Genomic DNA, 15,979 nt, shown 5'->3' with positions numbered 1-15,979 from the left:
TCGTATATAATTCCATTCAAACATCAAATAAGCTTTACTAACATGAAATATATATATTTTTTACATATTACATTTTTATAATTAATATGTAAGCAATTCATATAGCAATTATATCTTGCAGATCTATAACAATTAACCTAACCGTGACCTCCATAATTTGTCCCAGCCTTTTTTCCTTTATCCCCACCCACGTTTATTTCTTTAGCCGAGTGTATACCCCACCAGGTAGACCCCTGACGACCCTGACAAGATGCACCTCCTTTGTGTGTATGACCACTTTATTGTCACTGAAAAATATGGGCAGTTGGGGTCACAGTATGCCAGTTTCAACTACCTCTACCACACTTCCTGTTTTACTCTCCCACCATCTCTATCACTCTACTCCACTTCTACTTCCCGGTGGGTTGCCACTCTCCTTTTTTACCCCCTGCTCCCGTTTCCTCCTTCCATCATAGCCACCCTCATTAACACATAACAGGATAACTACATGCGTAGCAGGGCTCTGATTTAGCTGTTCAACCCGATTAGGCCTTAATGAGCTGAGACCAGCCATCTGAATGTAAGTGCACACAGTGGCATAGCAATGAGTCACATGACTCACATGACACACACACACACACACACACACACACACACACACACACACACACACACACACACACACACACACACACACACACACACACACACACACACACACACACACACACACACACACACACACACACACACACACACACACACACACACACACACTTTTTGTTAATACTATTTTGTTCTTTATCACAGTAAAGCAAGTCTCTGTCCCTGTATTGAGATTCTAAGACTCAGGTGTGTTGGCTTAGATTTGTTTGTTGAGCATTTTTCCTCAAACAAAAGAAGAATGTTTGCAGTAGACAATATATTTTCTATCCAACTAAAATAGCTTGTTGTCTCCGCCAGGCCGAAAGGCATGGCGAGAGAGTATGTTTTACCCTCCGTCCGTGTGTCCGTGTGTCCGTGTGTCCGTGTGTCCGTGTGTCCGTGTGTCCGTGTGTCCGTGTGTCCGTGTGTCTGTGTGTCTGTGTGTCTGTGTGTCTGTGTGTCTGTGTGTCTGTGTGTCCGTGTGTCCGTGTGTCCGTGTGTTACCAGCTAATCTCTGGCACCGTTGGCCCGGTCGCTGCGAAACTGTGCACACACACTCCCTGGATGCCAATTAAGAACCTCTGCCTCAAATTTTTCACATGGGCCTGTTATAGCGCCACCTGGAGGCCGATTTGTGCAAAACCCATTTTTTTACATTACTCCTACAGATTTTATCCAAACGTCATGCAAATCGGTACACAGTATCTCTATAGTCATGTGATCAACACTGATCTGTCCGATTTCCCATATTCCATCCTCATTGGCTAAGGTTTGCTTCCAAAGTTTGCAGGATTGGTCCGTTTTGAACAAAATGCCTCAAATCATGAACGCAGCTTGCGATTTCCGTGAAATTTCACACGCACATTCCCACTAGGCCAAGGAAGAAATGCCACCCTTTTTCACATTGGCCTGTTATAGCGCCACCAGCAGGTCTAATTTAGCAAAACACATTTTTGGAACAAAATGCCTCAAATCATGAATGCAGTGTCCGATTGAAGAAGAAATGGCACCCTTTTCACATTGGCCTATTATAGCGCCACCAGGAGGCCACAATATCGTACCTGACCTGGCGGAGACCTGTGCTCCGAGGAGCACTTTCTCTAGTTCAAGTTGTATTTTTCTTTGCAATAGCTTGACATATTTGAAGACTTGAATTCTGAACAGACTGTACTGTAGATAGACAGCCAAGGCCTATACCAAGGCCATGGCAGCACTTACATGTATATATCTGGCTTCTGGTTTGGGTAAAAAACAGTGCTGAAGTCTTGAAGAAAATGCCTTGTTATCTACATAGAAGTGTGGGGCTTTGTTGTCACACCACGAGAACGAGGGCTATAAATGACTAGAATACATAACTGATACGTGTCACAGGCAATGAGAGGTCTCATTATGGGACAAATAGACAAAGGTGATATTAGAGGAAAGTGCTTGTTTCAAGTACATTTTATTGATTAAAAAATGTAAAAGCTCTGCAATAGTTTGATTACAACTTCAAAAAAGACAAAAAGTATATAATGTGGTATGCAATCTCTGCGGTACGATGATAAAAATATATTCATTATAGACAAAACAGATGAATTCTGTAATGAATAGAAATAATAGAAGCTCATGGCCTCTCCTTTATCTTCTTTTTTTCTCATTCTCTTCTGTGGGAGTTTATTAAAGACCCACATTGCCCTTGGACATTCAATCAACTTTCAATCACGAGCAATGGATGTATTCAATGAATGCAAAGGCCAGCAATTCATTACAACAATCAGAGGATGAAATCTCTCTTCCTTTCATCCTCATCATAACCCCCCCCCTCCTTTCCTCATACATACACATGCACTTTTCCATTGCTGCTCTCCAGCCTCCAGTTAGTACCAAACATTTCACCTTCTCATGTACTGTAATGGATGTAAACAGAGATGTTCAACGTCTTTTTTTTTTTTTTTTTACCAAAAAACTATATATTTCAATGTATTTTTCTAGCATGTACTTGGTGGTGGAGTTATGGGACAACTTCTCCCACTTTCAAGGTGCATAGAATGGAATTGCATTGTGTGTGTACGTTTGCAAAGGCAATTTGTAGTGGTACAGGACAAATAAAAATGAATAACAGAAATCTGCCACAATTCTGACCGATAAAAAAATAATAATAATAATAATAATAATATTATGGCCTTTAGTTTGAGGGCAGTATCACTAATGTTTTCTTAGTGAAAGAACTGATGGGTTCGGAAGTTTGACACAGCAGCAGACTTTCAACTGAATGAAAAGGATCAACCCTTTGACTTTGAATGCGTTTTATGTATCCATTGTATTATTATTACCCTTATTATTATTATTATTATTATTATTATTATTATCAGTCTGTGAACACAATCCAGTTGACATGGTTCTCCAGACAGAGGCGAAGAGGGATGTCATATTTTTTCAAGTTTGATATGGCTGCCATTAGTGAAGCCGACGCCCACACACACACATTTTGTTAGCGCGTGCATGGAACTCTGAGAAAACACTTGTGCAGAGTGCACCAACTTAAACTTCACTACCCTCGAAACTAGACGCCTGAATGTGTACCTTGCTTCAAATCTTCCTGTGTATGACCCTTAGCCCTGAACTCTCCAACTTTCATCCTCAATTCTTCTTTTTCATTTCCTCTTGTCCCTTACCCTCTGCTCGAGTGCCTGGAGGTCTTTCTCAGTAACTGGTTCTGCCCTGGTTACCACAGCTTTACTCCCCTGTGGATCAACTACAATTGTCATAACACAGCACATATCCACCAGCCCCTCCTGGCACCTTTTCATTCCAGCATCCAGCTCTGCTCTTCGCGTTGGGTCCCGCTTCAGGGACCCCTTCTCGGCCACCGTGAAACCCAACAGGCCCACCAAAACCTTGTCCGACAGCTCCACGTCTAAGTAGCCAGTGCCGTCAGATATGGTGACACAAATCTGCCACTGACCGCTGTTACTGGTCAGTTTCCCCAGGAGAGTCACGATGAAGGCCTTGACACGGATCTCTGTGGCTTGGGTAAGTGGCGTGGCGATCCTGTCTTGGAGAAGGCACAGATAGCTGAACGGTGGTGAGGTTAGGGTGAGAGCAGTGGTACGGTTCTCTTCCCTTCCCGTTGTAGAAACATGGTCAATTTCCTGAGCTGTATTCTGAGCACTTTCAAACTTAGATTGCACTGTATTACTTTCTTTTACATTAAGAAAGCAGGAATCCATGTCCGCGTCCATAAAATCATCCTCCTCACCATCAATCACCATATGGCCGCCACCATGTGATGGCTGCAAAGAGAAGGGCTTGGAATTCTTTGCCTCTTGCTGGCCTCTAGCTTCCCTACCAAAGCTCTGACTGTCTCTTTCTTTGTCTTTCTTGGTAAATCTAGAGTTGCCGGCGCCAAGCTGTAATCCACAACGATTTTGCCTCTGCTGTTGTGATGTTCTGTCAAACCGATCAGTCGGTGGTGTTGTTGCACTGTCAAAGCTGTTGGGATTAGTTGTTATACTATAGCTACTATTACTATTGCTTCTGTGACTGCTGTCAGACTGTGGAATGCTGTCTGCACTTTGCTGAAAGATTACACTGTCAAGCTCATCCAAGGGGAGGTCATCGAAGTCTTCATCTGGAAAATATTCATCTGCCATATCCTGATCTATCATCCTGTGGCGAGTCGAGGAGGTAGAAGATAAGGGAGTAACAAGAGCTGAATCCCCATGATCGTTTAACCAGTGATGACTCTGGATGGATCCACTTCTGTTGCTTTGAGTCAACCCAGTTCTGTAAGAGAATATGGAAGCTTCACTTTGGGAAGATAATATTGATAATATAATAATATTGAACTGAAATAACCGTTTTTAACACACTGTCTATGGGTCATTATAAGCCAGATAGGTTTATGATAAAGCGAAAGAGCACTTCATTTAAGAATTAATTCTGAGATTGTTTTAACGTAAAGCCAGTAATTTACTGGTATTTTTCATTTTGGTGTTGTATAGTCGCCGATTTAGAATGCCGCACGCGTGATAATAGTTATTGTCCATGACGGAGGCGCCTCCAGGCGCGAGTGCCCGCGCCGACCGGCCGATGGTCTGCTAGTCGAATCAGCGCCGTCCGAGTTGTAAACCAATAGGGGGAGAATAGATCTTTTCATGGGTTACTATCCACAAGTTCACAACACACATGTGTGTGCGTGTGTGCGCGTCTGCATGCGTGCGTGCGCGCGTGGAGGGGTGAAAACGAGCGCTCCTTTTTCAATTTCCCTGTAACATATATACATATATATATATATATATATATATATATATATATATATATATATATATATATATATATATATATATATATATATATATATATTCTTTGAATATATATATATATATATTCAAAGATATATATATATTATATATCTTTTTACTCAAATCTTTGCTTCAGGGGATTCTACAAATGTCTTCTTAATCCTGACAGTTATTTTGAAAGAAATTATGTTGCTATAATATCAATGGTTCTCAAACTTTTTCATGTCAATGACCACCCAAAATTATATGTATTTGTCCGCGGACGCCCCCCCCCCCCCCTCCCTTCTCAAAATATTTTGTTCCAGGGATCCCCAGAAGCAAAGATTTGCGTTAAAATGAATGTATATATATTCAAAGTTTGCACAAATTGTCAAGATTTTTCAAAAATAGCAGATCTACAAGCTCATCGCACGGCACTTGGTGCCGCGCTATGAGCTTGTATATCTTCTATTTTTTAATAGCCAAATAAATCTAAAATGACACAGATGTGTCCCGGATTGAATGGGTTAAGAACAATGTTATGAATTTAACCAGACTGACTGACTGACTGACTGACTGACTCCCCATTGCTGAAGCAGGCTTACAGTACATGACAATGTCCTCGTTTCCTCCTCCTACTTTCCAGACGAACACGGAAACATACTCCTGCATTATGCCACATCCATAAATGCTAGCATTTCATATTTTACTTTTATGAGTTCATTCAATTCAATTGGCTAATCTACAAAGAATTTCTTTGTGTTATTTCTATATTTCAATTAGTCTCCCTTTCCTATACCGTTGCCTCCATAAATCTATATTATTTAAAGCGCAATGACTATTTGGTTGTGTATTTACCATGTCATTGCCATTGATTAGAAATCATGGATTAAAGCAAATAAAATCTCATGACTGAATTTTTTCCCCCCTAATATGCGATTTGTGAAACCGCGTGAAAGGAACCCCTCAACACACTAGTGCTGCGTTTCATAAACAATTGGCACAATATGTGGAATTATGATGTTTTTGGTAGCCATACAGCCAACCAGTTTGATTGACGATAAAGTTATCCATTATACCAGCCCTGACTAAAATGGATACATTTTGTTGGCTATTCTAAAACACAATGCAAGACGCCAGAGGCTTAACCTTTGCTTTTATGAAATATCTGAGATCATTAGGAGTTTCTGAAAGATTAAACATGCATTCTATTGCTAGTTTGACCACCTCAAATAACCTTAAAATAACGAATGCATGACATGCTTCCATAGAAGACATGCTGACTTCTATGGAACCCAAATGACTGAAATGAGTCGTGGCGACTGAGAACTTTAATCCATGAGATATTCCAAACATTATATCTGCAGACAAGGTACCTCACAGCCCAAACCTACCAGTGTGTCATTACCGGTAAATCTTCACTCGCGCTCTCTCTTGCTCTGCATTAATGTAAATGTATGCAGCTGTCTACTGTAGTAGGTTAATGCTGTATTTTGCACTGCAGCTGTGTATTAACATGATTAATTAAGCCAAAAGTGCAACAATACTATTCATTCAGCCAGCATGTCATGAAAGTATAGGCACAAATAATATGCTATGGCTCATCAGACGTGCAGTGTGTCTTCCACACTCTCTGCATGCGCACACACACACACACACACACACGCTCACAGCAACATCTTTGCCAACGAGTGGGAGAGTGATGTTATCTTCTATTTAACATTTCTGATCCACAAACTGTGTTCTTGTCCACTGTTGCTGTACTGTAGATTCATTAACATTTTATCCAAAAATAAATTTAAATTCTTCATACTGAATAAATAAGTAATTTACCCTGTGTTGTGATAACTGTTTTTTTTTAATGTAATGTAAATGTTACGTGTCACTTCAGTAACCACCCACCCAGTGCTTAATTTGTAAATGATTACGTGCCGGAGCTCATGAACACGTGAGTCTTGCCCCCCCCAAAAGGTATGCCCGTATTTGTATCTATATTTTATATGAAATAATATTAATTGATTTAACCAAAAGATTGCCCCAGAAAGCTTGGCCAAATAACAGCATAAGGGTCTCTCTCTCTCCCCCTCCCTCCCCCTCCAACTGTGCATGCCTTCTTCACGTCCCTCGTTTCTCGTCAGGATTTGCCAGAGGGGGGGGGGATATGGAAGAATCGTTTGAATTGTTTTAAAATGTGCACCCATTCCCCCCCCCCCCCCCCCCCCCCCCCCCCGAATTGCTGCTGGACATCATGACAAGTTTTATTTGGCACATAATGAATGCAGGGCATTTTCACAAGCACCGCGGTTTTAACCACTACTCACTTCCACTTTTGTCAGGCACATAGTCACAGATCACAGACATACGCACTGTCCCCCCTCTCTCTAACAGTGAATAATAGTGGTTATTGTGAAGATTTAAACACTGTTTAATTTCATCCACGGTCCTTTTCCATTCCAGGAAGGGACATTGAGTGGAAAATGCTAAAGCTGAATTAATAATAAATAGCCTAAATAAAAACGTATCGTGCATTTGAGGTGATGGAACGCATAAGGGAGGTTCCGGAGCCGAGCTCCAACATTAATTAAGCACTGACTGCACCCACCTGGATGAGGCCGTGGAAGAGTGGCTCCTGACAGAAGATACAGGGGAGGCTTCACTGAGAGTCCCATAGCCACTGTCCAAAATAGGCCCTCTGGGAGCTCCTCCCCTCTCCTCCTGGGCTTCCAGGCTGGCTAACAATTCCTGGTCATCTACATCCAAGTCGTCCATTTCCTGGTTCCCTACAACACCGACCATATACAGCATCAGTCAGTTTAATGATCAGCAGATACATCCAGCCCAAAAATCTGATGACAATAAAATCAAATTCAAATGGATTCGTTGTAATTGCTTTGACAATGTGGACACAACTCGTTCATATTCATCATGTGTTGTGCATGTGTTCTATTTCAATTCCCCTCCAAATTATGTAATGACAATTAAATAAATTCAACTGGGTTTGGTTTAATTGCTTTAAACCAAACCCACGGATACAACTTAGAACAGAACAAACTGATTTGCTCATATCTATCATGTGTGGAGGTGTGCAATTATCTTACAGTTAATTCAGAACATGTATTTCAGTTTGATTCAGTCTTAACAAGAACTATGCAATGCCTTCTTTCTTCCCCAATCAAACAGCTGCCGGCTAGATGAAGTACATGGTCCACCCTATCATTATCCTTGATGATGACAACCACTCGTGAAGCGACAACAAAATCCCACACGCCAGCGTTGCCATACTTTGGTCTGGTTCTGCTGGGATTTCCTCTGCCTCCTCTGCGGCAATCTGTGGCTCTTCTTCAGGCAGACCCAGGGCCCTGCACAGCAGCTTGCCCTGGGTGGAAAAAAACACATGGATTTCTTGATCAAGAACCAAAGCCAGCAACGTTGTTTTTATCCTCACCTCAGGTGATATAAGAACAGAAATAAAACAATACAGAACAGTATAAACACACAGAGCTTAAATGGTCAGCCGATAAATCAAGACTCAACCTCCTCCATGCAGAGTTGCAGGTGCTAGTAATTCTAAAACTAAAGCATGCGTCTTAAAATCTACACACAGTATGGGCGTGTGTATTTCACATTTTCAATTTCAAGAGAAATGCCGCTTACCTGGCTGTTCCTGTCCACCATGTCCTCTACTTCTCCTCCCAGGACCTCCACATTACCTGGACACAGCAGCAGCATTCCCAGTCGACACACCATCTGTCCCTTCAACTGGAGCTTCACTCCAGGCCTAGATGTTGGAGGAAAGAGAGGTATCGCTGTTTCAAATTAAGCGGATATATGAATTTCAACATAATATTATCAAGCAGATATAAGTATACAGATTCTAAAAACAAAAAGCAAACAAACCAAAAAACGTACTGTCAGATTACAATAACATATTTTATTTTGATTTAATATAGAATATAATGAAATTTCAAATATGTTATCAAGGATAACAACAAGTTATGGCAACTTTTATTTAAGAGCTTAAAATGAATACCTTGACATTTCTAATTTGAGTAATTTCTTCTCAATGTTTCTCTGTATGTCCTTCCCTTTGCCTAAAAATGGATTGTTAGCATTCTTTATCTTAAGCCACTTTCCCACATGGAATCCCTAACATTGCTGGGAAAAAAATATCCAGGCAGTGGTTAGTCATTTACACATTGACCTCCTTTATGGAGAAGTTCTGAGTGATATCTGTTATCACATTAGATGACCGTTAGTGACACAGCACTTAATGCTTGCGCAAGATGTGTCTAAAGCGCCTAATAAAATGGGGATAAAATATGTATTTGGGAGGAACAGAAATCCTCCTGGGGTTTGTTGTTTCACTTGGAAAATCTCAACTGAGCTGACTGTCAGTGCACACAGGCTATCACTGTCACTAGCAAGCGGAGTGCATCTTTTTGTCTGTGTAAAACCAGGAAATGCCAAGTTGTGAATGTTACATTGGAGTGGATCATCTATGCATGTAACTATTTTTCAGCTAATAGTTACACGAACATTGTTCTTGTGAAGTAAATTTGTTCTTCTTTGTTTAGGTTTGGAACACAGTTCTTATATGGCGCGATCTAAGACTTGCCTATGGGGATTCCAATACAAAAAATAACCCAGCAGTAGTGGCAGTGACCTCTATTGTGAGGTGCACCCGTGCGAGCCACTAGACGAGCGATTGCCCGTCAAGCAGCCGATGGCCTCGCGTCGTGCACACCGTTTGAGTTGGTAAGCTGTGGTGGATGGAATCGTTTATCATGTGAAGCAAAAACATTGTGCTCCCTTGCCTGCATCTCAGCCAATCACAGGCCAAGTCTTCCCCAAACACCCTGGAGAAAACAATATTGTGGAAGGATGTAAAAAGGGCGCTCAAGTGGCAAGGTCTCACATGTAACAACCTGTATAGTCAATCTCATTCCTCCAAGAGGAGTTACAGTAACTGTAATCAAAACATGTTTTTTGAGTGAAGGGGGACCATTTCACAGACCTGAGTGCAGTGCTGAGTGCAGGGATAGGCTGGTACTCCATGGCCTCTAAGCTCTGGACTCCATCTGTCACCTGCATAACAGATGAAATAGTCAGTGGTCTGCTTTCTGTCCCCAGAGTCAAAACCAAAAATGGAGAAGCAGCATTCAGCCTTTATGCATAACATAACTGGAGCTCACTCTTTTTTAGCACATTATAGAGCCAGAATAATTAACTATAATCAAACCCAAATTATTCAAATTGATTAGAAAATCTTTTAAATTTATGACAAAATATCAGTCAAAACATCGGTCATGGAGTCTCCAAAATCGGGATAGGACCCAGAAATCTGGCATTGGCTGGGCTCTATTGTCTGCTAGCTTGCACCGGACCTGTAGCAGCAGCATGCGGGTCGTTTTGGCCTCCCAAGGCTTTTGGGTGATCTGAGTGACAGCAGTTACATCTTCATTTGTACAGTCCTTGCCCCTCCATTTCTGCAGCTGACCATAGGCTGGCTGACTGATGTCCAGTAATGAGTCAACCTAAAACATAATTGGGAATACTTAGTTATTAGCAGATCTACAAGCTCATAGTGTGGCACTCTGTGCCGTGTAATGAGCTTGTAGATCTGCGATTTTTAAATAGCTTAAGTATGAAATAATGGTTTAAGTGGTTACACAGATGCGTTCCCAGTTTTAATGGGTTAAGTCTTCCTGATAATGCCTTTCCCGGCCCTTGAAAGTGCATTTATTTTATTTTTACATTTCCTAAAAAGTAACAGGTTAGGACTTTGGACATGCATACAAGGTTTCTGTCCAACAGCGACGATATGATGCACCCACCTGGACACAGAAGGTGCCATTGAGCTCTGTCTTGTGGCCCTGGGACAGTCCATCAGGAAGGACACCATGGCCCAAGACCTTCAGGTCTGCCAACAGCCACTGGTCTAACACCTAAAGGAGGTACACACACGATATCTGGTGGTTGTCTGCAATTATGGCATTCAAACATATTCTACTGTCTGTCTGCTAGGTTTTCCTGCTTTACAACACATTTAATCTGAATGTAATTAACTCAATTAAATGCATAAATGATAATAGCTGGTGTAATCTATGACCCAGTCTGGTTCGAGGATTAATTTCCTTTTATTTATGAATGGTCATTAGCTCAATGTGTTAAATGTTGTGAGGTTATTTAGCCTGCAAACAAGAAGATAATAAATGTCATAAATGTTCAAACCATGGTCTAACGCGTTTCACATGCAATAACATTGTATTTTCTTTACAACAAAAGATAAAGGCTCAGGATATGGTCTTTTGACATTAACTGCATGAACCTTAGCGCTGCCCTTTTCCGCGCATCTCAACACATTTGGTGAAAATAGATATCCAGTCTGTGAAAATAGCCAATCTACAAGCGCAATGCTAAGCATTGTGAGTTTGTAGATCGGCTATTTTCAGCAAAGAGATTTGGTGTAGAGGGGGAAAACAGTAGGTAGTATAGACCCCTGGGCCGTGGTGGACAAAGTATACAGTATATCCCCGTCACTTGAGTCAAAGTACAGATACTCCTGGTTAAATATCCCTAGACTGGAAACTGAAACTGAAAGTTGCTCTGTCAGATTTTAGCTTGAGTTAAAGTATTGGAGTATTGGAGTAAAATCAGTATTCAAAAGTAAATTTTCCTTTATGTGGACTACTCTCCTTGTGACCTGTTTCTATCTCTGTTTCCTTGTTCTTCCTATTTCTATCCTTCCCTTTCCTGGAAAACTACAAATGATGGAGCATGTACGGAAAAAAGATGTTCACCCACTTCTTTACACCGGTCATGTGACAATAAAGCTTATTCTGGTTCTTCTTATTAACACATTGCTTTATTGTTTTACAATAAACCCCCCCCCCCCCCACACACACACTCAGTTTTATAGGTGAAAAATGTACCGTTTGTCGTTTCTGCAGTCAATGTAAACAATTTGCTGGGAATTACTTACACTGTACTGTGCATCTCAAATGAGGTGAAACCGTGGTGATAGGTGAGAATTCTCAGCCTGGTCAAATGTATTCAAACTTTATTACTTCTTTTTTTCAGTAGAAGCTGTTTTTGAAGTTGTATTAATTGATTTTACCCTTCTTGAGTTGAAGATCAATCCAGCTGCACTAAAAAGCCTTTCACAAGCAGCAGAGGCAGGTAGTGCTATGTTTAACTTGAGCGACAGGATGATTACAGCCAGGTTAGATGTAGAAATGTCCACACCTCCGTCACCATTAGCACCTACTGCCGAGAAAATCATTTCAGTTGAGAGCTTTTAAGATATCTATGGTTTACTGTGAGTGGTTTCCTCCTGTGAGGAACACAGCGTGAGGCCAAAAAGAATCTACAGCTGACTTCAAAGCTATATGCTAAAAAATGAACAATAAGCAGGTCCGCATTAAGACCCCTCAGGGCCGTGGAACACCACAAAATCAAAGGCCCCCCCAGTCGCGTAATTTCACGCGCATGCACACGCGTGCAGCGCGCGTGCATGCGCACAACCTGCACGCGCGCGTCTAATTCGGGTCTAATTCGGTCTATTTCGGTTCTATTTAACCAATATAAATCAACATTTTTTCTTTAAATACACAAAAATTAAATACACAATTCTCACAGGGCCAGTTCCGCGGTTAATGCGGCTCTGACAATAAGTAACAACGACCTTCATAGAAATGTAGTTGAGTCAAAAGTACAATATTTATCTTTGAAATGTAGTGGAGTATCAGAATCAGAATCATCTTTATTGTCACATCACAGGTTTACAGGTGTAGAGAAGTGGGTGAAATTGATTTATTGTGCAAGCTCCATCGTTCGTTTTCAGGGGAGAAAAGAAAAAGAAGGGGGTGGGGCAGGGAGAGCAAGGAAAAAAGAAAGACAGATAAACTAAGATATCTATACAGGTGAATCATGACCATAAAACATTTGATTTTGTGTCAAGAAATATCAGAATATTTAATTATTTTATATACTACATTACAGAACAGAAATACCCCTTTTTTTTGGCGGTTTTCAATTATTGTTTGACACAGAATAATCAAATGTTTTATGGTCATGATTCACCAGGAGCCTGGATGGCTTGGTTCCAGGCTTAAAATAATTTATATAAATATTTTCGGAAATCTCTGTGGGAAAAATTCATGGGTTTTCTATCTGTGCAATTGCAATTTTGTCAGCTAATTTTTTGGTTTAATCACATCCAATTTCACATGTTTATCTTGAGTGTATCCTATATGAGTTCAGTTCTACAGACTTCATCGTCACTACTTCTTCCTGATTGGATAAAACTGGTATCTCAACCTGCAAATGCATTCTCCGTTTACTAAAGAGCTGGACTGACAGGGAGACCACTGTTATGGAACAAACACTCTATAGCAATAACTACTATGGGAATATACAGCTATTTAACACTTATTTAAAAATACATAATTATATCACTTACACCACCTTTAACATGAAGGTGAAGTACACTAGCCCCAAAATACCTCAGTAATTGATTCATTTGCTGCTGCATTAGTAAATTTAACACATTTCTTCAAGTTATAAATTATATAATCAGCTACAAAATTCTTGAGAACATGTGTTCTTATTACTTCAATGGGCAATGGGTAATTTATTGATATGATATTGTGGTATGAGACTAGATAGTGTCTTTTGGATATCATAATATTGTGATATGGCACTAAGTTTTGTCTTTTACTGTTTTAAAGAAATTGCTTTACAGAAATGCTCTCAACTTACCCAACTGTTGTAGCTGTGATTTGCCTTTAATACCCACTTAGTTATTAATGATATAGGCATTCATGTATTTATCAAATATCTAATCTCATATAGTGTAAATATTTTGTGAAAGCGCCACCAATAGTCAGCCCCACAATACTGATATTGTGGTATTTGGTGAAAAACATTGTGATACTTTGTCCATATCTTCCAGGACCAGCCATGACTTCATATATTGTGTTGTAGGAAGCTGCAGAAGCATCCATCCTTGTTACCTGTTGGTTGATTTGTTGTTGTGAGAGACGACCGCCTCCCTCCTCCTGCAGCCACTCCACACAGGCCTCCAGCCAAGCATAGGGTACCTGCAGGGGTGGAAAAAAGTAATCAAATGTTTTACTTAAGTAAAAGTATCAATACAGCAATGTAAGAAATACTCTGTTACAAGTAAAAGTCCGGAATTCAAAATGAGTAAAATTACAAAAGTATTTGCATCAAAATGTATTTAAAGTACCAAAAGTAGAAAGTAGTCCACTTGATATGCAGAATGTCCCATTTCACAAGTTTTCTAATTAAATGTTATAATTAAATTAAATGTATAAAGATCTTTTGAAAATAGCAGATCTACAAGCTCACAGTGCGTCGCATTGCAATGCATTGTGAGCTTGTAGAATGGCTATTTTCTAATGGCCGAAATGTATATAGGGCTGAAGTGGTTAATGTATGTTTTGTGATAATAATCAAAATCTACAAAGTAACTAGTAACTGAAGCTTACAAATAATTGTGGTGGAGTAAAAGTACAATATTTGCCTCTGAGATGTAGTGGAGTAGAAGTAAAAGCACTGAAAATTAATGGAAACACGCCAGTAAAGTAAAGAAACACCTCAAAATTGTACTTAAGTACAGTACTTGAGTACATGTACTACTTCTTAGTTACTTTATACCACTGGGTACCTGGACATGCCACGAGGTCTTGAGCCAGGCCTGAGCAGCACGCACCGCTCCCTGGGTCTCAGGAGCCATCCTCCGCTTCTAGATGTACTCCACCTGAACATGTTTCTTCTGTTACTGCTGCCATTACTGCATGTGCACAACCCCAGCAAACTTCCTTACTAGCTGCTCTGGCAAAAATGGTTATTCAGTGTTTCTTAGCATTGATCACTGCACTAATAGTCCAATAGACATAAATAAAATAGCTATAATGAATCACACACACTGTGAAATGTGGAGTGCAGCCAGAAAGTGGGAAAGACAAATCAACTGTACATATTCAATTAAGTAGTTATTAAGTATTTGGATTCATCCCTGCTAAGTAATAAACACTAGAATTGATCCAAATGCTACAAGATCAAACACCACACCAAGGCACTCTTGCATATCTTCTGTTTAGATTGAATTGCTTGACACCCAAGCAATAGATTGTTATTGATGGATTGGATGCCACAGTGTAAAATTAAGCTATATACTACTCTACTCTATTTAACCTCTCTATGCTATCTGATTTAATCTAACGTTAGGTAGAGGCAGTGCTGGAAGAAGTACTGACATGTCATACCTAAGTATAAGTATCAATACCACAATGTAGAAATAGTATGTTTTTCAAATACTTGTAGTGGAGTAAAAAGTACAATATTTGCGTAGAAGTAAAAGTATTGAAAATTGGAAATACTCCAGTTAAGTAAAAAAAAAATCCTCAAAATTGTAAGTACAGTACTTGAGTACATGTACTTAGTTACTTTACACCACTGCAGTAGTCTTTTTCCCCCACTATCAATGAATGACGTAGCATAACATAACAAAAAAAACAAGGCGCCAAAGTTCATATCAGTGAGTTAAGTCTTTCACTAAAAGTAATGCTACTTGACATTTTTCCATGTAACATTATGTCGTAAAGAACGGCAATTACAGTAAAACATAAGAGCATTACTATAGCCTAATAATTCATCACCAGTAAACGTCAGATTACCTTTAAAGATCACAAGTTTGAGGTAAAGGAAGATCTTCTAAGAAACTAAGGAAAGAACCCGTCTGTGTACATTTCAACCAAACTATCAGTGTTGCCAGATTGTGCAAGAGAAATAAGCAACCAGGTCTATGAAAACAAGCCCCAAATAAGCGACATGAGCACTTTAAACATAATAGGCTATTTGAAAATAGCCGATCTACAAGCTCACAGCGCGTCGTGATGCAACGGGATGTGAGCTTGTAAATCTGCTATTTTCAAACAAATCTTGAAAAAAAAGCACAACATATTTGTAGATGGAGAGGGGTTTGTGGACAAATACATACTAGGGTCCTTGCATGAAAATCTTTGAGGAACACTGTTTTAAACAACATTAGGAAACAAGTCCAA

At 40.0% G+C, this 15,979-nt stretch overlaps 1 protein-coding gene across 1 annotated transcript; it reads right to left on the bottom strand.

Annotated features, from left to right (window-relative positions):
- Positions 1–2,076: 2,076 nt before the first annotated feature.
- Positions 2,077–15,651, bottom strand: rmi1 (RMI1, RecQ mediated genome instability 1, homolog). The gene is made up of 10 exons (XM_084055815.1): positions 15,593–15,651; positions 14,581–14,673; positions 13,904–13,990; positions 10,724–10,834; positions 10,274–10,423; positions 9,904–9,974; positions 8,544–8,667; positions 8,172–8,265; positions 7,492–7,669; positions 2,077–4,392 (listed from the first exon to the last, which is right to left on the bottom strand). Exons 2-10 carry the CDS (start codon positions 14,647–14,649, stop codon positions 3,261–3,263), a joined length of 2,016 nt encoding a protein of 671 aa, XP_083911941.1. The 5' UTR covers positions 14,650–14,673; positions 15,593–15,651; the 3' UTR covers positions 2,077–3,260.
- Between the last annotated feature and the right edge of the window lie 328 nt (positions 15,652–15,979).

Source organism: Gymnoscopelus microlampas (assembly GCF_963454915.1).
Source record: "Gymnoscopelus microlampas genome assembly, chromosome: 4".
NCBI lineage: Eukaryota > Metazoa > Chordata > Actinopteri > Myctophiformes > Myctophidae > Gymnoscopelus > Gymnoscopelus microlampas.
The sequence above is the reverse complement of the archived record's forward strand: the minus strand, read 5'-3'. Positions and strand labels throughout refer to the sequence as shown.